Below are 17,092 nucleotides of genomic sequence, written 5' to 3' on the forward strand. Positions count from 1 at the left end.
TCAGACCATTACTAGAGATTGTTATAGCTTTTTTATCGAAGAAAAATGAAAGTTGAAAGCTATTTTCTAAACACTCTCTTCTCAATTTAGTTTGACAACTGATACATGGACTTCTGGGCAAAATTTGATCTATATGTGTCTTACCGCTCATTTTATTGATGACAGTTGAGTTTTGCATAAAATGATCATTAATTTTTGTCCTTTTGCTGGCCATTTTGGGCATTTGATAGGTCGAGGTGTTGAAAAATGTTTGATTGATTGGGGAGTTAAGAATATTATGACTGTAGATAATGCTAGTTCTAATGATTTAACAGTTGATTATTTGAGAAAAAGACTTAATCATAGGGAATCTAGTATTTTGGATGGAAAATTTCTACATATTCGTTGTGTTGCTCATATCTTCAATTTGGTTGTAAAGGATGGTTTGAAATATATGGATTTATCTATTATGAAAATTCGTTCTATGGTGAGATATGTTAGATCTTCTCCTACAAGACTTCAAAAGTTTAAAACTTGTGTAGAAGAAGAGAAGATAGAAAGTAAAAGTCTTGTTTGTTTGTATGTTAAAACAACATGGAATCCAACATATTTGATGCTTGAGTGTGTTGTGAAATTTAAGAAGGCATTTGATAACTTGATATTTAAAGACTCCTCTTGCCATAAAGAGATGATGAAGGTGAGTGGAGGTCCTAATGATGAGGATTGGAGAAGGGTTAGTCATATTTTGCCAATTTTAAAGGTTTTTTATGATGTTATTTTGATGTTATCCGGTTCTCGTTATGTCATTTGTAATAGTTATGCACAAAGTGTGTTTTCCATTGGTTTAGAGATCTCTAATTTATGCAAAAATGATGATGAAGGATGTAAGAAAATGGCACAACAAATGAAAGTGAAATATGATAAGTATTGGAGTGACATTCTTAACATCAATTATTTGATATTTATCTCTATGTTACTTGATCCAAGACATAAGATGCATCTAGTTGATTGGGTTATGCGTAATTTTTTTGATGATACCAAAAGTACAATCTTGAATTTGAATGTGAAGCTTCTTATTGATGAAATGTTAAAGCTCTAAACTTCTTCAATGCCTCTAGAAGACAAGCAAACAAGTTCATCTTCAAATAGTGCATTAAAAAATAGGAATGAGAATCGTCAAGGGGAAATTATGGATTTTGCAAAGTTGTTGACTTCAAGGTTTCATATGAAAGTTGGTTTTGATCATGCTCAAATGAACAAATTTGAGTTGGATAAGTATCTAGAAGAGCCGTTGGAGATTGATTATGAAAATTTTAATATTTTGTCTTGGTGGAAGGATAATCAAAGGAGATTTCCTATTCTTGCAAAGATGGCCCGTGATGTACTTGTTATACCTGTGACAACTATTGCTTCTGAGTCGGCTTTCAATATCGGGGGTCGTATCCTTGACTCATTTCGTACTTCTTTAACCCCGAGAATAGTTGAGGCTCTTATTTGTACCCAAGATTGGGAACGAACAATAAAGGCCGTGATAATTGAAGAAAGTTTAGCATCATTGGAGCAACTTGAAAAAGAAGGTAAGTTTTCTGTTTGTAATTGATCATTAGTATGTATATGTTTAGTGTCGGATCTGTAGTTTGTTCATGCAATGTGACTGTTTAGTGTCGGATTTGTAGTTTGTTCATGCAATGTGACGACGATCAATTTAGGCGTTGTTTATGTTTATATATGTTGCTGACTCAGAAATTGATATGGAACTGGTCGATGTTCTTTGTTTGTTTATTTATGATTTGGTATGGGGATCCGCTTTGTTGTTTGTGTTTTTGTTCTTTGTTTAGTCGGTAATTTATGATTTGTTTGTATATATAAATCTGTTATAATAGATATTCTTTTGTTAGATCGATGGAAAATGTCCAAGGCGAAATGATCGACGGGAGGGTCGAGGCTCTCATCACTTTTCGTGAAGAAGCCATGGTGGCTTCTGCCGCGGTGGTGTCGCCTCCTCCAGCCGCGTTGGTGCTGCCTCCTGCAGCCCCGGTGGTGTCGCCTCCTGAAGCCGCGGTGGTGTCGAGTGTCCCTGCCACCATCCCTCCTGCAGTCCCTGTCACCACCCTCGTCGTCCCTCTTGTTGCTGTCACCACCACCACTCCCACATCATCCCCAACTAATGAAGATTAAGTTGGTTGTTGCATTATCGTTTAATTAAGTTCATAATTTATGTTTTTGGTATGTTCTTGGTATGTTCTATTATAGAAAACATTATTACTTACTACTGTAATGTTCCATACCACTGAACTTTTTGTTCGATCTTTTGCTATAAACATCTTCTGAACAGATCTTCGAGCGGTTTGGCGGCGTCTTAGAGGATGCAGATCTTCGCGCAGCTGGTCGTTGTCTTCAATATCCAGCATCGTCTTCAGAGCAGTTGTGCGTCGTCTTCAAACTCGGGCGGCACAGGCGGAAGGAAGCGGGGAGAGATAGAGAAAGAGAAAAAAAGCGGGCGGAAAGAAGAAGAGAAAACTAAGGTTTTTTCTTTTTATAAAGGTCATTACCTAAAGTTATATGAAAACTTTCGGTTTTGACTAATTACGAGAGTTTTCATATAACTCTCGGTTTTAAATATGTGGAGACGTAATTGCGAAGGTTTTACAATAAATCTTCGCAATTACTCCTTTTGAATTAAATTTTGGTTTTTTTTGGGATGGTTCAAAACCGAAGGTTATTATAAAATATTTGCATTACTCTTCCCAACACTTTTAATTAATTTTTTTTTGGAAGGGTCAAAACTGAAAGTTTATTAGAAAACCTTCACAATTATCCTTCCCAACACTTTTGTTTTTTTTGAGAAGGGTTAAAATCAAAAATTTATTAGAAAACCTTCTGAATTATCAATTTGGGGAAAGTTAAAACCGATGGTTCATTGAATAACCTTCGCAATTATCCCAATTATCAACACTTAGAATTATTTTATGTTTTTGGTAGAGTCAAAACCGAAGGGATAATGGAAAACTTTCGGTAAAAACTTATATTACCGAAGATTTTACACACCTCTCGGAATCTATTTTTATTAACGAAATATATCTTCCTCTCGGGACCAATACCGAGAGTTTTATAAAACTCTCGATAAAATATGTCGGTAAAGGCCCCTTTTTTAACATTCGGCTATTACTATAGTAGAGGTATATAGAAAGAGAGAGCAGCGAAAGCTTGAAGAACATTGAAGAAGAAGAAGGTAAGTTTTCTGTTTGTAATTGATCATCAATATGTATATGTTTAGTGTCGGATCTGTAATTTGTTCATGCAATATGACTGTTTAGTGTCGGATCTTTAGTTTGTTCATGCAACGTGACGACGATTAATTTAGGCGTTGTTTGTGTTTATATATGTTGCCGATTCAGAAATTGATATGGATCTGGCCGATGTTCTTTGTTTGTTTATATATGATTTGGTACGGGGATCTGCCTTGTTGTTTGTGTTTTTGTTCTTTGTTTAGTCGGTAATTTATGATTTATTTGTATATATAGATCTGGTATAATGAATATTCATTTATTATATCGATGGAAAACGTCCAGGGCGAAATGATCGACGGGAGGGTCGAGGCTTTCATCACTTTTCATGAAGAAGTCATGGTGGTTGTTGCCGCGGTGGTGCCGCCTACTGCTGCCCCAGTGGTGCCGCCTCCTAAAGCCGCCCCGGTGGTGTTGAGCGTCCCTGCCACCATCCCTCCTGCAGTCCCTGTCACCACCCTCGTCGTCCCTCTTACTGCTGCAACCACTACTCCCACAACATCCCAGCTGATGAAGATTAAGTCGGTTGTTGCATTATCATTTAATTAAGTTCATATTTTATGTTTTTGGTTTTTTCTGCTATAGTAAACAATATTACTTCCTACTGTAATATTCCATTCTATATTCCATTCTACTGAAATTTTAGTTTCATCTTTTGCTATAAACTATAAACATATATGATTAATTAGTACAACTAAATCGTTTTCATCTATTATTATTATTTCAATCCTAATAGAACTTTATTATTATTATTTTAAAATATAAAAAAAAAATGAATTTTAATAATTTAATTCATATAATCCTTTTCTAACTAATCCAAATAACTATTATTTTAATATAAAATTTATTAAACAATTATTATTATTTTTAATAAAATATACATTATAATTTTAAAATTTATACTTTTAATAACAATTTAGTTATAGTAAAGTGTAAGTATACATTTTTATTTAATATAATTTTTTTGATACTTAGGATTTTAAGATAATAAATCATATTAATTGTTTATATATATAATAATATAGTCGTGGCTTTTATGATGAGAATGGAAAATTGTTGTGGTCCATTGGATAAAGGAGACAAGGGAAAATCCAGCCAAGCCTATAAATATGGGTCACATGTTTTTCCTCAGACGGGCCTAACATTATTGTAGTTTTTATTTTAACTAATAAATCAAATTATTAAAAAAATTATAACTAATAATTATGATATTTTTATAAAGTGAAAATATAATACTAAAATCAAAATGTTACCACAATACTGTTAGTTTGGTATACGGAAATTTTAGTACAATAATAAAGGTAACCTACCGAGAATATTGACGGTAAAATATTAAAGTTTAATTCTATTTTAATTTAATTTTTTAAAAAATATATTTTTATAATTAAATTAACATCAAATTTATTTAAAAAATAAAATAAATCTAATAATATAATAATAAAATATATATTTTTAGAGTTGAATTTCAAATATGTTCGTAGAAGGTAAATTTATTAAAATTGCCTTGATTTGATTTAACTTAAAAATTCATAAATAATGGCTGTGTGAAATTAATTCTTCAAATAAAAATTAAAACTTAATTAAAAATTAAAAATGATTAAAACTTAATTATTTATAAATATTATATATATCTATACTTAATTTATAAATACGATTTGATATTTCAGTATAACTATAAATTTACCGTATCGATAATTTTGGTGTCAATATTATATATTACCATTGTTTTTAATATCAAAAAAATTAATATTTTAATATTGTGTGATATGATATTTTCGAATACGCCTCTAATTAGATCAGTATTTCTTCGTGTTATGAACATCACAATTCAAATAAAATGAATATAATAATAGAACATATAAATAAAACTAATATAAGTAACACAATAAATTAAAGTTTTTAAATTTAATTCTACTTGAAAATGTTATAATTTAAAGTCAAATATATATTAAAAATATATTAGCGCACAAAAAACAAAATCAGTCGTGTCACCCAAAAAAATAATAATAAAGGAGTATTTTTTTTCTAATAGATTATATAACTAAGTTCAGTATTTTATAAAAAAAAGTGAGTTAACACATCATGACCTAACATAAAGAACTAATAATTTAAGCCCAAAATCAAATTACTTAAGTCCCACAACCATGAAAAATGAACTGATCCATATCATAAATTAATCAAAATTGAAAATTGCTACAAATACAAAACAATTTGGATGAATTTTATTTATTTTTTGTGCTAAAAGGCAAACCACTTACTCCTTAAAATTCATATCCATTGATTATTAAAACTTTTTATTAACTCCTAATTTTTATTGCATTTTTAATTAAGTTTGACTAATTAACAACTTGTTTGATGCATGTTTATATCTAACAAAGAAAATTAAATGCTCTCTAAATTATTACAAACCCTTAATATGGATTTGGTATACGTGCAACTCATATAGTTGACCTAATTTTACTATAGTCAGTTACAACTTACATCCGGTTTCTTAAATTAACAATTTTATAATTTGAATTTAAGAACTCAAAAATGATTATCATCTACAATTAACTTTCTCTAAGAAAACTATTAAATAACCTGGTTTGACCTAATTAAATAATATTAATATATATGAATATAGATAGATTATAATATAAGAAGTGATTTTATCCAAACAAGCTTTAAAAATGGAGTTTGCTAGGGTTCATAAGTTTAATCTGACCTTTTCCTAAAGTTAAGAGCTGGACAATCTTTCAAACCCCTCAAAAGTGATTGATGGTTTTGTTTTCTAGTGGTTTCTGATCATACAAGCTAAAACAAAACAAATGAACTGATTTTAATGATATATTTATTCATAATTAGTCGTAAAAATATGAATTTTTTAACCCACTAAAATAATTTAAGTGAATTTTTTTAATTAAGTTAATCGTGTTATATTGTTATAGAGAATCAATCATATTTTTTAATTAAGGAGAACTAATATAAGATCCCTAACAAACAAACGAGAAAATAAAGTATATATAAAGACTTTTGATATTTTTTAATTAAGGAGAACTAATATAACACCCCTAACAAACAAATGAGAGAATAAAGTATATAAAGACTTTTGATTATTTTAATATTTGTTAAAAGTTTGTAGGTTTGTTTATGCCATCCACTGAAGTCCAAGGACTTTTTAATTTTTGCTATTTCATTAGAAAAAATAAAATAGTAAGGGATTATGGACCCATGGTGATGTTGGAATAATTTATTCATTAGGGGGTCAGAATCTTGTTATTTACCTAACAGATCCATTAGCCTCAATTGAATAATTTATTTTAATTTCCCCATAACTGCTTGGTTGGAGTTGTGATGAAAATAGAAAGTTGCAAGTAGATGAGCATCTCTTTATCTTATGGCAGACCAAAAAGTTAAAAAAATCCTTCATTAAACCCTAACATTTAAAAAAAAGTAAATATTTAATATTCGACGCAAGATAAGATAAAATTATATATTGACGAGGTGTAAAATTCAACATTTTACGTAACGAAAGTGTTGGATTTTCATTGGGTTAACGTCTGGTGACAAACTTCTATATGCAAGTAATCGGCTTAAGTTGTTTTTAAGTTATACAAACTGTGTAGTAAATATTACGTTTAATCCAAGATAATAAAGCAATATATAAATTAAGTTTTCATATAAATTAATTGTTTTGAAAACTGTTTTAAAAATAATTTTTTCTTTGAGAAACAGTTTCTACTCTAAAATATGTTAATGATAAGGACAATATTAAGTTAGTCTTTGATTTCAAACAAATTAACCTAAACAAAAAATATTTACAAATGATTAATGAAGTCGTTACAAGTTAATTAACAAAAATTAACCCTGTCTGCAAAAAAAATAAAATAAAATGATTATATCCTTTCAAAACAAAATAATAATTAAACTACTAGGTCAAATTGAGTTTTTGGAAGAAAAAATTACTATTAGTTAATAGAAACAATAAAAATACATTCATATTACAATAAATAATATATTTTGATGTTTAGCTCTTAATTAATTTGTTCCTTAATTTATTTTATTCGCTTTCTATTTCTTTTGTCGTTTACATATTTTTATCCAATTTCATGGTTTTAATGCCGTCTTGTTATAAAATTGTCATTTATTAAAAGGAGGTAGGCATTCACAAAGTACATATTCAAATGCATGCACTTTGCTATATAGAAAACCTACAAATCCACATATAATTCACTAGTATAGCTAGAATGATGATAAATATGAGTTTGGTAATTATAAATTCTATTGAAGGAATTATATATGTGATATGTTGTTAATTAATACTAATAGGGAGGGCCTAAACACATCATAGGATTGATATGCATGTTCTAAATATATGAAAAAAATTAGTCATTTTGGTTTCCCTTTCTAATAAAAAATTACTAATACTCCCATAGTGCTCAACTTGTTAATTTCTTGGGTTGAGATAACTATTACAATTAATTAATTATTTTAATTTTAACTAATATATATATATATATTAAATGATTCATTTTAAATTAAGTAAAACGAAAACAACATAACATGAGTTCGAAAAAGCAAGAAAAATAAAAATTTCATAAATACAATTAATTGATTTAAAAATTAAGTTGAATATCTTCAAGAAAGATAAGATTCACCCGAATCCACCTTTAATATCTTAATCAGGTTTAATATTTTAAATTAACTAGAAATCTATCTAATAATAATATATAAACAAGATATCAATCCAAATTAAACAAAACTTGTATGGATTGAAAACCATTTAAATGATTTATCTAAAAGAAACTAATAAAAACATTTGGAAGAAGCCATAATCCATCAATCCTAATATAAAGATAAGAATAATAAAAATCCAATCTAATTAATTTTAGTTGGAAAAGAGTGATGTGGACATTATAGAGGGCTTAATTATAATTTTGCTGAATTTGAATATAAAACCTTATAGTTTAGTTGGTTTTAAACTTTTACTCAATATGTTTTAAGTTCAAAACTTGTATATAACATTTTAGTTTAATTTTTTAAATTTAAGCGTTTCAAATTTTGTGGACAAGACAACTCACGAGTTAACAAAATGATATGTTTACTCTAAAAAAATGAGATTCCCGATGAAGTTAAGCATTATTAGGATTGATGCAAAAATAGTCATTTAAATTAAACTCAGTAAAAAAACACACAATAAAGAATAAAAATGAAGAAAATCATAGTGCAACTAAGTAGCTTCATCTTGTAAAACCTTAGTTTATTTGATTTGGAGGTAAGTAAATCATTTATGAGTATTTGTAAGATCATTAATAAAATGTTTTAAGTAACAATAAAGAGAAAATAAAAGTTGTATTATTTTATTATAAAACTTATCCCATTTGGGTTGAGTAGATGCATAAGCATCTCCTTTTTCCTTTTGAGATAAGCATTCAACCAAACCCATGTGTGTCTAATAAGATTCATCACCAATCACTTCAAAACAACATACTCATTTTAAAGATTGCCAAATTTATTTATTGCACATAATATTAACATGGTATATTAGGTAAGTGTCATCACATATAGTTTATATTATATTTAATTACCTCCTAGGGAATTAATAAGTGATCATATTAGGTATGTGTTAGATCATCATACTAGAAATTTACCCAACTCTATAAGATAAGAATAAAAAATAAAAATAATCATGATAAAATATATATATATATATATATATATATATATATATATATATTAAGAAACAAAACTAAAATAATAATAATAAAAAAATTATAGTCTCAAATCATTTTTCACTAAAAAAAAATAAATTTAAATTGAAGTTGAAATAGAGGATCATAATTTATTATTGTTATGTAATGATAATAAACTCTAATTTTAATTTTTTTTTATATACATTTATGCTTAGTTTATCAAATATTCTTATATTTTAAGATAGTTTGATGTCTTTTGTGTTTAGGTGCATAATATCTAAATAATTGGAATTTGATATATTAATTTTTTTTCTCTAACATATATATTTTATTTATTTTTGTATCTTTCTAATATATTTAAAACATTTAAAATTGATATACTATAACTTAAAACATTTAAAATTGATATATATTATTTTAATTTTATTTAATATACAGGATGAAGCTCAATTTATTTATAAATTTGATAAAATATAAAATTAGTTTCATAAAGTATTATACATAAGAAAAATAGATTATGGATGAGGGTTGTAAAAATAAAATAATACCTTATATATATATATATATATATTTTTTTTCATATTAAAGTTTTTAAGATTATTTTTATTTTTTACTTTTATGGAAAAACAACTAAAACTATTTCATTAAAATCCCAAAACTGGAAGAGTTAAAAATTAAAGTTAGATAAACATTAGCTATGATTAAAGGATAACAATTAAATAATCATAAAAAAAATTGATTTTAACAATCAAACATAGAAGATCATTTTTATTATATTATAGTTCATGAAGGTTTCATTATTGTGTTAGATTTTCACAACTAAATATATATGAAAAATGTTTTACATTTTTAAAATAATTTGTAATGTGTTTCTCAACTTCAAACTTATCATAAAACATCTTTTTTAAATTTATATAAGTTTCTTTTGATAAAAAATAAAAACTTCTAATGAAATTTAGGTATTTATAGATTTGAAAGAGGTGTTAAAATGTATAAATAAGTCCTTGAATTATATTTTAATATTAATATTTTTCATAAACTTTAGTTCCAAATGTGACTAAAATATATAACCATGTAATTAATAAGATGAATATACTATAGGAAATTTTGAAGATACTTTGTAAGGCTTATGTTTAGACTAATTGCAATACTTTGTTAGCGGGCATAATTCAATATATTTTATAGTTTTTGGTGTGTTACTTGCTTAGACGACTTATATCAACATTACATTTTTTTTAGTTATAAAAAAATAAAGTGGGTTTAAAGAATATAAGAGCATATACTAACAACATACTATGTGGTTTAAAGCATGCACATAAGATGTTTTTTTTTCAATTTTAAACTTATTTTATTATTCCACTAAGATGATGTGTTAGAAATATCTATACAAAAAGATAATGATTTATTTTTGCAATTACTTTACTAAAGTAACTTGCCAGGCTTTGTTAATATATATATATATATATATATATAAAAGAAATTTCTGAAATTAAGAAATTATATATATGATATAGGTAGAGATCAATACATTTATATTAAAAAATAAAAAGTATTTAAAAAAAAAAGCTCGAGAATGATTATTAACTTTTCGATCGAATCTACCAATTTTCGAACAAATCTCTAAAAACGTCATATTAATAACATTATAAATATATATGTATATATAGGACAACTACGATTATTAAATCTTCAACGATTTCTTTTTAACCAAATAAAAAATAATCAGAATATTTATCTAAATATATATATTTTTTAAAATGTACATGTATATTAAAAATAAAAAGTATTTAAGTATAATAAGAAGAATATGACATTAGAAAAAAAAAACAAAACTCGAGAATGATTATTAACTTTTAGATCGAATCTATCAATTTTCGAACAAATCTTTAAAAACGTCATAATAATAACATTATAAATATATATGTATACATAGGACAACTACCGATTATTAATAATAACATTATAAATATATATGTATACATAAGACAACTACCGATTATTATTTTTTCAACGATTTCTTTTTAACAAAATAAAAAATAATCAGAATATTTATCTAAATATTTTTTTAAAAAAAAATGTACATGTATATTAAAAATAAAAATAAAAATAAAAATCGTTTAAGCACAATAACAAAGCATGACATGAAAAAAAATGGTACTCAATAAGTTATCGAGCTCGTAAATCCTCGAGAAGAATAATGAATTCCCCTATAGACTCTACTAGTTTCCTAAACAAATCTCAGAAAACATCATGATAGTATTATTATGAACGATACGAATCAGACAACTACGACATTGAAAGTTCAACAATTTCTCTCTAACCAGATAGTTCACAAAAAATAATTGGAATGATAACCCAAATATGTATGTCTGTCATATCAACCAACATCAATCCAATTTTTTTAGCAACTACCCAAAGACTCATGCATCACCCAATTAACCCCAATAATACTCTACAAAAGATTTCAAATACTGGCCACCTCTCGACAATACAAAAGTAAGTGAGTTGTCGATTCAATCTTTTCGTAACACATACGACAATACTAGCCTTAATACAACCATTTTCATGCACATATCATCCGTTAGAAATCCACCATGAATAACGCTACATCCAAAGATTGAGATCTTGGATGAAATTTTTGACTCTAAAAGTTTTTTCCAACAAAAATTATATGGAATCATCTTAGTGAACAACTTGTAACAATGTCCCATATGAAATCTATTCATATTTTGTCAATGCATAATGTCTTGTTTAGACGATGACACTTGCTTGTGTCCTACCAAAAGTAAACTTTATTATGAGACGAAATTTCCATAATGTTTAATCTCATTCTATATCTAATTTGGCTAGCGAAACCACTAGACCGAGGATCAAACACGTCATTACCTGTGGTATTTCTACATATAGTAATGGAAGAAAACTCGTGATACGTCGTATCTAGACTTTTAACACTACACCAAATATTGTCCCAAAATCTAATCGAATAACCATCCCTCACAATGAATCTAGACTGCTAATGAAAACTTTTCCACATATAATAAATTCCTCTCCAAATGCTATACCCCATTGGATAATTAGACATTTTGGTAACTAACCAGACCAATAGTTACCATATTTATATCTGATTATCGATGCACAAAGACTATTCGGCTCCATTGCAAATCTAATACATCATTTTGATATAAGAGTCTTATTAAAAGAAAAAAAAAATAAAATTTCGAATATCTAGATCTCCTTCATTTTTAAAACATTTAATCTTATCCCAACTAACTAAATAATAAAACGACGAGTTAAAAGATCCCATAAAAAAATTATACATTATTCTTTCTATTTTCACCATCACATCCTTGGGGGAGACATCTATATAATAAACTCTAAAAGAAAATCTAAAAAACAAAACAGCATAACAATTCAACTTAAATCAAAAGTAATATAAGTGGAAAATAGAGCCTTTGATGGAGTCAAAACTCAAAAGCCATGGAAGGGGGAAAGAAAACAAAGATGGTATAATAGGAGAACAGAGCTGTCAAATTAATCACTGTTATTTGTCACCAACTAAAAAAAAGCCATATTTTTCGATTTTGTATCTGTTTGCTGCAGAGGAGATCAGAATAAATAACTCACCACCTCATACATTATATTCACTTCACGCAGAAAACCCCTCTTTACTCCAGTCCAGACACTCCAGAGTTTGTTTTCCAGCTAAAAACTCTCTCTTTCTCTTTCAATTTCTCTACCTTTCCGTCTTAAGCTTCTTCTTCTTCTTCATCAGGGCACATATCACACCCTCACTGTACATGTCGTCTGTCTGCGAAATGTGACTCCAACAATTTTTAATATTTTGTGATGAGTAGTAGTTGAACAGTCTATTTCTCTCAAGTGGGTTCTTTCTTAAATAATCTAAAGTTGAACGTTTTGTTTCTTATTATTGCCACTTTCACTTGCATTTCTTCTCAATCAGTCATGGGTTTTCGCTAATCGGTTGTTTACAGCATTCTCTTCATGCTCCATTTCATGTCTGGTTCGATTCAATGAACTCTCTTGTTTCTAGGATGATGGGTCTTCGCTAAAAATCTCTGTGTGGGTTTTTGAGATTTCCATTTCTTCATGTTATTTTCATTTCTGAAACTCGGACCATGTAAAGTCCATCTTTGCGTTCTTTCTTCTTTCTTGTTTTGGTTAATGTTGTTTGTCAAACCAGCTGTTTCATCTTATGTAAGGAAATAGGTGAAATGGTGGGTATCAGGCTTGTTCAAATCAAACGTTAGTTTGAGATCTTGGATGATGATGATGATGGAATTACTTCGTTAGCTCTACTCACCCAGTTCCATTAAACATTAATGGGATATTATAAGTAATCATACAAGTTTTACCCAATTCTTATTAGTCTTTCCTAACTCTATTCTATTCTAATCTAATCATTTCATTCATTCTTTTTAAATGTAAAAGTCTCTTAAAGATCATCAAACCATGATGAACCCCTTTTGGGTTCAATACACAATTGATAGTCAATTGTTCATTACTGTCTTTCTTTAAATCTTCCATGTGTATCTAGAAAATCCTATCGTGTTCATTGAATTCAAAAAGGAAAAGACATTAGTTAGTATGGAAGAAACTTTTGTTCCTTTTCGTGGTATTAAAAACGATCTGAAAGGAAGGTTATTATGCTACAAACAAGACTGGACTGGTGGATTACGTGCTGGGATCAGGTTTAATTGTCGCTTCCATTTTGTTTTCAGTTGTTGTTGAATTTGTTTGTAAGTTTTTTTTTGAATTTTAGGATTCTAGCTCCAACAACATACATATTCTTTGCTTCTGCAATTCCAGTTATATCCTTTGGGGAGCAACTTGAAAGAACAACAGGTAAAGAACAAACACAAAACATGTTCTTTCTTTAATTTGAGATTTTCTTAAGACAGTTTTGTAATTTTTTTGTTGTTGTTGTTTTAGATGGAAGTATTACTGCAGTCCAGACACTTGCATCAACTTCAATTTGTGGAATTATTCATTCCATTGTTGGAGGACAGCCACTTCTTATACTCGGGGTTGCTGAGCCGACTGTTTTGATGTATACATTCATGTTCAACTTTGCTAAGGATCGAAAAGATTTGGGACAGAAATTTTTCCTAGCATGGACAGGATGGTAACTAATTAAACATCTCTTTACTTTCATAAATAGCTTTTTCATGTTTAATATGTTGTTTGTTTGCAGGGTTTGTGTCTGGACAGCGCTCTTGCTTTTCCTTTTCGCGGTTTTGGGTGCATGCTCTATAATCAATAGATTTACGCGTTTGGCTGGCGAATTATTTGGCCTTTTGATTGCCATGCTTTTTATGCAGCAGGCCATTCGGGTTGGTATAATTATTTGTTTTAGTACAAAGATATTTCGTAGTGTCAGATTATTGTTTTTCAAAACTTGTCAATAATAGGGAATAGTCGAGGAGTTTGGAATCCCACAAAGAGAAAATCCTAATCAGACTGCACTCGAGCCTTCATGGCGTTTTGGAAATGGAATGTTCGCAATGGTTCTTTCTTTTGGTCTTCTTTTCACAGCCTTAAGAAGCCGTAAGGCCAGGTCCTGGCGATATGGGACAGGTTCTATATGCAAATAAAATCGTGTTCTCTTAGTTAATTTGAATTTTTTGCTTACAAACTCGATTAATGTATATTCAAATTAGGTTGGCTTCGAGGATTTATTGCTGATTATGGTGTTCCACTTATGGTTCTTGTTTGGACTGCTATATCTTATGTACCGGTTAATAGTGTTCCAAAAGGAATTCCTAGGCGGCTTTTTAGTCCAAATCCATGGTCTCCTGGTGCATACTCGAATTGGACAGTCGTAAAGGTTTTTATTTTCATTAGTAACAAAAGGGGATTGATTTAAAAGAAGTTGTGACAGATTTTTAAAATTTTTTGACAGGAAATGCTTAGTGTACCTCCAATGTACATTTTAGGAGCATTTATTCCAGCTACTATGATTGCGGTTCTTTACTATTTTGATCATAGTGTCGCGTCTCAACTTGCTCAACAAAAAGAGTTCAATCTGAAGAAACCACCTTCTTATCATTATGATCTCCTTCTATTGGGATTCCTGGTAATATCAAACTTCAGTCTCTGTTTTTTGTTTGTGATTGTAAATTTGAATCTATTCCAATCAGGTTATATTATGTGGATTAATTGGAATTCCTCCTTCTAATGGAGTTATTCCTCAATCTCCAATGCACACCAAGAGTTTAGCCACTCTGAAACATCAGGTTTTTATGTAATGTTTGAAATGACATATTTTTTTCATTCGAAAAGTTTCCTGACATATGTTTTATTCATTAATCTTTGTTTTTTTATATAGCTTTTACGTAACAAGCTTGTATCGACGGCTAAGAAAAGTATGAGAAGAAATGCAAACCTCGGACAGCTTTATCAGAACATGCAAGACGCCTATAATGAATTGCAGACTCCACTTGTTTATCAAGTCCCTGCTTTAGTAAGTTTTTTTTTTTTTGTTTTTTTTAACAAATGGTCTGGTATTGGGGTGATAAAAGAAATGATGTGGTTTTGTATATCAGGGTTTGAGAGAGCTGAAAGAAACAACCCTTCTACGAGCGTCGAGTTCTGGCTACATCGATGCCCCGGTTGATGAGACTGTGTTTGATATTCATAAGGATGTTGATGATCTTTTACCTGTTGAAGTAAAAGAACAAAGATTAAGTAATCTTCTTCAAGCTTTGATGATTGCTGCGTGTCTTCCCGCCATGCCTATTTTAAAAAAGATCCCCACTTCGGTTCTATGGGGATATTTCGCTTTCATGGCAATCGAAAGCTTGCCCGGAAATCAATTTTGGGAAAGAATCTTGTTACTTTTCACTGCTCCAACTCGAAGATACAAGTAAATAAAATGCCCATTATTTCATTTATATGCTATTATTAGTTTTAAAAGTCTCTTATTCAATTTCCAATGAAAACAGGAAGTTTTCATACTAAAGTTTTAAGAAAATTACTTTTGTTTGTTAGGGTGCTACGGGAGTATCATGCAACATTCGTCGAAACAGTTCCATTCACAGCCATTGCGCTATTCACGGTGTTTCAAACCGTTTACTTATTGGGTTGTTTTGGCATAACTTGGATTCCATTAGCGGGAGTGCTCTTCCCGTTGTTGATCATGCTTCTCGTACCCGTTCGTCAATATTTGCTACCGAAATTCTTCAAAGGGGCACACCTTCAAGATTTGGACGCTGCAGAATACGAAGAAGCGCCAACTGCCATGTCATCATCGTACAACATGTCAGCCCATGTTGTTGATGGTGCGGAGATTCTCGACGAGATCATAACTAGAAGTCGAGGTGAGATTCGACATCCTCAAAGTCCGAGATTGGTTACAAGTTCAACCGAAGAAAATGTGAAGAGGCCTCGGTTTGAAGGACATGATGGGGCGGAATGTAGCTCGAAGCTAAAGATGGAGAGAAGCCCAACAATGCCCGAGAAATTAGGAGTTGGCGTGATAAAGAAAACTCCAAGTCCAAGGTTGTCTCCACTTTGTGAAAACTATCGCGGTTTCACTTCAACTTAACAACTCAATCGGTTTGTTTTAATTCTCGAGAGGTCTTCTTATGTTGAGTTCTTTCTTTTATGTTTGCTAGGACGAGGCAAATAGAATTAGAGGCAAAGACCGATATGCTACCAATAACGTAAACTCCTTTTCAATTCAATGTTTTTTTCTTCTTATTAGAACTTTTAGTATCGCATCTCATTTTGTTCGAGCTAGAAGTAAAATGAGTAAATGAATGAGATTGTCATCAATTTAAATTGTTATGTGATTCTTCCTACCTAATTTAAGATTGTCATTTTATTAAACTCTCATAATAAAATATTTGACAAGGAAAAAAAGGAATTAAATAATTTGGGACTTTTATCCTAAAATCACAATGCTAGTGGATTACTTAGCTCATGTTTTATTCTTTCTAATTTAAGGTACAATCAGCACTAGGAATGTACATTCATTTGTCACTTCTTGTCTTCAACCTTTTTCTCTAGAAATCACAACATGGAGGTATTAGGTATAAGAATCCCTCCAAATTGTTTAAAAAAAAACTAACTCTATGTCTAGAGTCTTTGATTAGTTCTCAAGAGACTTTTATTACACGATTCTTCAATATTTAC

General features: G+C 29.3%; 1 protein-coding gene across 1 annotated transcript; it reads left to right on the plus strand.

Annotated features, from left to right (window-relative positions):
- The first annotated feature begins 12,750 nt into the window (after positions 1–12,750).
- LOC124920396 (boron transporter 1-like) lies at positions 12,751–16,732 on the plus strand. The gene is made up of 12 exons (XM_047460880.1): positions 12,751–13,647; positions 13,719–13,801; positions 13,889–14,081; positions 14,151–14,289; positions 14,368–14,533; positions 14,617–14,783; positions 14,859–15,032; positions 15,097–15,192; positions 15,285–15,419; positions 15,502–15,821; positions 15,947–16,456; positions 16,573–16,732. Exons 1-12 carry the CDS (start codon positions 13,544–13,546, stop codon positions 16,622–16,624), a joined length of 2,139 nt encoding a protein of 712 aa, XP_047316836.1. The 5' UTR covers positions 12,751–13,543; the 3' UTR covers positions 16,625–16,732.
- The last annotated feature ends 360 nt before the right edge of the window (positions 16,733–17,092 follow it).

The sequence above is a fragment of the Impatiens glandulifera genome, chromosome 1 (genome assembly GCF_907164915.1).
Source record: "Impatiens glandulifera chromosome 1, dImpGla2.1, whole genome shotgun sequence".
Taxonomy (NCBI): Eukaryota; Viridiplantae; Streptophyta; class Magnoliopsida; order Ericales; family Balsaminaceae; genus Impatiens; species Impatiens glandulifera.